At 47.7% G+C, this 6018-nt stretch overlaps 1 protein-coding gene across 1 annotated transcript; it reads left to right on the forward strand.

Annotated features, from left to right (window-relative positions):
- The first annotated feature begins 2080 nt into the window (after positions 1-2080).
- FABP1 (fatty acid binding protein 1) lies at positions 2081-5430 on the forward strand. The gene is made up of 4 exons (XM_027691258.1): positions 2081-2224; positions 3256-3428; positions 4653-4745; positions 5309-5430. Exons 1-4 carry the CDS (start codon positions 2158-2160, stop codon positions 5357-5359), a joined length of 384 nt encoding a protein of 127 aa, XP_027547059.1. The 5' UTR covers positions 2081-2157; the 3' UTR covers positions 5360-5430.
- Positions 5431-6018: the final 588 nt, after the last annotated feature.

Genomic DNA, 6018 nt, shown 5'->3' on the forward strand with positions numbered 1-6018 from the left:
ATCAGTGATCAAAAATCAGCTGGTTGCATTTCCAAACTTTCCAGCAGTGATCATAGTTCACATTTATCCAATACACCAAGGCTGGGAGCATAAATGTGTTACAGGTATTCACAGTAAGTAGAAGAGGAGAGGATACCTGCAGAAAACAACGTGGGTCCCAAATGGGGCAAATTGTCTCATGAGTTGTCCATTTCTCTGAACTACTCAAACTATTTCTGCCCAATTACCAAGAGAGCCCTGGACAACTATATTCCCCTTTCAACATTTGATGGGCAACATCCAGACCTCAGGAGCTTGGCCTCCAGGGACACTGTGGGCCTGGGAACTCTGCAGTTTTTTCAAATCTGAATCTCTCTCCCCATCATGCAGAGAGAGGGGATCTGAATTGCCTGGAGGAGTAGCCAGAGGTCTAAGGCACGAATATATGGGAGGCACATGTGCTTCCAGGTGGCCCGTCGTAGGAGGCAGGGAGCTGCCAGATCCAGCTGCTGCCAGGATCTGGCCAGAAAGCTCAGTCACCACTGTCACCACAGAGGAGATGCTAAAAAGGGACGTGTGTCAGTGCAGCCCCATGTGACGCTGGGGTATTCACCCAGGCAGGGAAACAAGTGAAAGGCAATTCCTAAGGTGATGTCATTCCCAAGGGGATAAAAGGGAAAAAAGCCAAAAAAAGCTGTTTGGAGAAATTGCTGAATCAACCCACCTGCCATGAGTGCTCTCTGAATCAGCCTGGCCCCCTCCATGGTGCACAGGGATGACATCCCCTACAGATTCCTCCCCCCAGACAACTTCATCCACCACCCACCCCCCTTGCTGAGCTTTTCCCCCTCCTGCCTTGTCCAGCAGACAATGCCTCTACTAATTAACCAGAAACCAAGGCTGATCTGGCCTGGGCAGTGTCACTGAGCACCACTGCAGCACAGAGAGGCCAAGCTGAGCCGGCAGGAGCAGGACAGGCAGCTGCAGAAGGCTCTGACAACATCTCCAAATTGCAAGGAGGCAGGTCTTTTACATTTTTATACATGACTTCACTTCAAAAAAGGACAAAGGTGCTGTGAGAAGGCAAAATGGAAGAATTGCGAAGAGAAGGCATGTGAGTGAAAAGGGGGAAAAACTCTGGGCTGACTTTGGGAGGGAGAAGGAATTCATTGGGGCAGCGGATGAAACAGGAGCAAGAAGCTGAGCCTGGGAGTCCAGACCCAGAGGATGGATGCTCAGATGCCATGCAGCAATCCGGGATGCTCAGGCAAAGGGACTGGACTGGAAGAGGAGCCCAGCTCTGAGTCCCACTTTGGAGGGAGGAATCTGGCTCAGCTTGGAGGCTGCCACTGGACCTACTTCTGACGTGGCATTTGGGAGAAATGCAGCTTTGAGGGCCACAACACTTCTTCAGTGCAGGAGTGACTGTGGCTCCTCTGGGGAAAGGAGAGGAAAGGGTGTTTTAGCTCTGGTAGATCACTAATGGCACCGATGCATTATCCATACAAAACCCCTTTCTTGGAGGCAGGGCCATAGTGATGGAGCCTGAATGAAACTGCAGTCTTCAGAGGGGCCCATGCAAGCCCAGGAATTGATTTTGAGTCTTGTTTTTTCTTACGGGACAATGATGGTTTTGTGACTACTGCTATATCTGAGGTCTGTGTCTGTGAGTCTGTGAGCAAGGCAGTCCCTGTCAGTGTGCAGCCACTCTTCATGCCCGTGCTAAAGACCCTGTGTGCACACACCAGCGAGCAGAAACCCCCTTGGAGTCAGCTCCAGGGAACACACAATCCTTCACCACTTTCTCCTCCTCCAGGTACGTGCTTTCAGACTGCAAGCTCATTAGATGATTCGGCTCGTTCCTCTGATAGTTAATCTCTTTGCACAATTATTATTATTTTTTTATCATTTGTTTATCAATGCCACATCACGACTTCCATAAAATTCATTATATGGGATTTTCCCTGCCCCCACACTGTAAATTGTGGTCCGTAAAATGTAGAGCAATTTATCACTGACCATTGCCCAGTTTTACGTTAATGTTTGAACATGACCATAAAACAATTACATCATCTCACCTCTGGCCAACTTTTAAGGCAAAAGGACCATATAAAACCAGGCTCTGCTTGCAAGCAAGGCACCTTCTCTTGTGTTGGGAGCACAGAGAGCCTTTCCACCATGAGCTTCACTGGAAAGTATGAACTCCAGTCCCAGGAAAACTTTGAGCCCTTTATGAAAGCCCTCGGTAAGTGCCTGTGTGTGCTATGTGCTGCTTTGCCTCTACAGAGCCCACTAATTTTTGGGAGCCAACTGTGCTTATGTGCTGATGACATAGACTGAAATCTCTCAGATTTCCTATTTCTGTCTGTCATCCTGAAGCTGTTGGGGTGTTTAAATGTATGTGTGTGGGCATGTGATATCAAAATAGAAGAGGAAGCATCTCCCTGGCTGGGGGCTGGATATCAAGAGATGATGGGTGAAATTTTATGGCCTGCAAGAAAACAATCCTCACAGGCTCTGCAGCCACTGCCCAAGTGCTGCACACACATGACAAACCAGCGGGACCTCGGTGGCTTAGGGGGACTGCACATCTGCTCCATCAGGCTGTGAAATTTGAGGGCAAGCAGGACATGGCTCAACCCCTGTGCTGCTGCTTGGCGATGCTGCAAAGCCCCAAATTCAACCATTGATGAGAAAAATAGCCAAGGCTCTTTAACTGCTTAATGATGAATGGGGCTAGAGAGATTTCCATCAGTATCTGTGACAGGGAATGTGCTCCTGTGGGGATTCAGGAGGACTTGGCACTGTTTCTGCACAGTTATGTGTCAGGGGGGCTCTACCCGTCAGATCAGCTTCAGGTTTTGGGAGAAGATTTTAGTTAACTGGTTCTGAGGAACCCTGAATCTCATAAAAAAACCACTTGGTTCCTTCTTTCTACCTTGATTTATTCCATTTTTTCTTGTCTTTCAGTGAATAAAAGAAAGCAGGACTTTTTTCTTAGTCAGGGAGGTACCTATTGTGCTGCCAGCCAGGTCAGTGAGAAAAGGAATATGTCTAGTTCCCACACAAAATCCAGGATGACAGTATTATTCTTCCTTCCCAGCAGACTCAGGGATATGTAGCTCTTGGGGAAGCATCATCATTGAAAGTTTTTTCCACACTGCAATAGAAATTTCCCAGCTGTACGTCCCCAAATCCTGCCACATTCATTCATTCAGCAGCAATCTGCCCACAGTTGGCTCCATGGTTCACCTAATGTCTCTTGTTCCCGGGCAGGGCTTCCTGATGACCAGATCCAGAAGGGCAAGGACCTCAAGAGCACCACAGAAATTGTGCAGAATGGGAAAAAGTTCAAGGTCACCGTGACCACTGGCTCCAAAGTGCTGACAAATGAGTTCACCGTTGGGGAGGAGTCTGAGATTGAGATGCTGACAGGAGAGAAAGCAAAGGTGAGTGATCAGCCACTCCTCTGCCAGGGCTGTGTGGGCACAGTGACATTAACTTTCCCTTCCAGCCATTCCTTCCACATTTGAGCAAAGGGACTGAGGTGTTAAAGCACTTCTGCACTTCTTGCATTTGTAAAGCTATTTTAATACCTGGTCTGGAAAACACTGGAAGCCAGTGTTTTAATATCCCATTTGGAAAAAGGGGATAGAGATGCTTTAGTAAATTTTTCTGACAGCAAAAGTTCTGAAAGATTTGAGGTGGAAGGGATTGACTTTTTGTCATGTTGCAACACAAAACATACCTCCACCTTCATTTTGTTGACTCAAAGGTAGTGCAGAAAGGTCAGACAATGAATCATAAACCAATAAATCTCTCCTTTAAAGCCCCAGTAGCTGTTAACTTCTCTACTACCCTTTTCCACTGCTTCTGTTTACACTGGGTGAGATGATTTGGCAAGGTGAGGAGTTATCACCCTTGAAACTGTTCAGCTCCTGTTCCTGGACATTAGTTTCCAATGGTTCATAAAATGTCAAGGTAGCACGACTGGCAAATATTGCCTCTCACCTCTACCTCAGGAGAAGATGATATTTCAGGGGCTTTTGAAAGTAAGAGGGATGATCACCAAAAAAATGCCCTGGTAAATCAGGATCTGGAACTGTACTGGCTGTATCACAATTTCCAGCATCACTGAAGTCCCTTTGGCATAAAGTAGGGGAAAAGAGCTATTAGAAGAGTGTTATCCTCCATAAACCAGCAGCTCAAGGACAGATGAACACATCTTATAGCTGGGCAAGACAGATAAACAGAGTTGGGCTTTGCTGGGTTATTTATTTGAGTGATTTCATTGCTGCCCCAGGGGTGCTGGGGCTGTCTGTAGCCTTTTGAGATGTGCAGCATCTGAGGAGCAGAGACTCAGCAGATGTGCCTGTCCCTTGGAGACCTTTCCAGCCGTGATAGAGTTTCTGAAAGCTCCTTTAATAGTTTCCCACCTTGATTGAGGCTTCCCTCAGGCCCCATGCTCTCACCCAGCTCCAGTCACCTCACCCCAAAGGAGGTTTCTGCAGCAGTGTTCAATAGGTGGGTGGTGGAGAGAAGATGACATGGCATGCCCTGGCCCAGCCCAGGTGGCTCTGCAGTCCTCCCCTACTACAGAAGGGAGAGGACAAAATTCAGGGGTTGAGGTGGCCTCCAGCAATAACATGAATGCCTCTGTGTCCTCCTACCAGGCTACTGTGCAGATGGAGGGTAACAACAAACTGATCACAAACGTGAAAGGGATGAAATCCGTCACCGAGCTCAACGGAGACACCATCACCCATGTAAGTGTGGAAGGGCAATGGCTGGGGTAATGGTGCTTAGAGCTGCCTTCAGGGTTTGGCTCCAGAAAGCCTACAGAGATCCTGGGGACCTTGGGGAGGTGCTGGAGAAGAGCAAGTGCCTGCATGCAGGCTCCGCAGCCAGGCACTGGGGGTAGATTGTCATTAGAGTCTGACCCAGAAAGTATTTATAAGACCCCAGTTTAGGCACTGCTGGTCAAGGTTTCAGGTAATGAGGGCATGTTCTCACCCATCCAGAGGTAAAGGTGTGTGTCTGGGCTTGGCACCCTTAAAGAAGAGAGACACAGCAAACTGATCCCAGCTGGGGGATGCCAGATTAACCCTACCTGCTTTGGGGTATTCAAGAAGAAATCCAAAGCTTTAAAATTTCAGTTTATAGGAGATAGAGTGGGAATCAGTCCTGTTTTGATTTGCAAGACCAGATCCTTTCTACGTATGAGTTTGGAGCTAAGCACCATGATGATCCTTATGGGTCCCTTCCAACTTGGGATATTCTATGATTCTACATTTCCATAAAAAGCTAACACTCTCCATTTTTTTTTCAGACAATGACATTGGGTGACCTCACCTTCAAGAGAATCAGCAAGAGAGTCTAGAAACCTTGCACATACCAATCATTTTACTGTGTAAAATGCATCCATTAAAATAAAATTTTTATGAAAAACTTCATGGAGTTGAGCCAGGGTGCAGGCTCAGAGCCATTGAGTGATCCTCTGAGTTGTGCCCCATGCTGATGTGTGCTCTTCCAGCTCCTTCCTGGGGACAGGTGCCAGCATCATGCTGGGGATGTCCCAGTGGGTCCTGCACCCGGGGCTGCCCTGGCTGGGTGGATGCAGGAGCAGGAAAAGGGTTTTGTTTTCTTGCTCTTCTGCTGAGGAGCAGGCATGGGATTCCTGAAAAACCTTTCCATCTCCTGGCTGCCACTGAAGGTCTGGAGCAAACCAGTTGTATTTTGAGACAGATGGGCAGACAGCAAAGACCTTTTTTAAGCTAGAAATCCAATCATTGCCTTTAAACTTTTCCTTAGCTCCGCTGGATGTCCACTGGCAGCTGATCCATGGGCCATCCCTTTTTTTATTAATGCAAAATTGATTAAGCACCTATCTAATCAAAAGCCAGGTGCCTAAAGGCATCAGGTGAGCAAAGGTGGATACCTCTTCTTGGAAACTGTTTGTTCAGTTACAACAAGCCACACAGCCAGTGCACCACACCAGAGCAACTGGCTTCTGGCACGGACCCATCTCATGCCCATCTG

Source organism: Neopelma chrysocephalum, unplaced genomic scaffold (assembly GCF_003984885.1).
Source record: "Neopelma chrysocephalum unplaced genomic scaffold, ASM398488v2 Primary Assembly neopelma1_83, whole genome shotgun sequence".
In the NCBI taxonomy this organism is placed as follows: domain Eukaryota; kingdom Metazoa; phylum Chordata; class Aves; order Passeriformes; family Pipridae; genus Neopelma; species Neopelma chrysocephalum.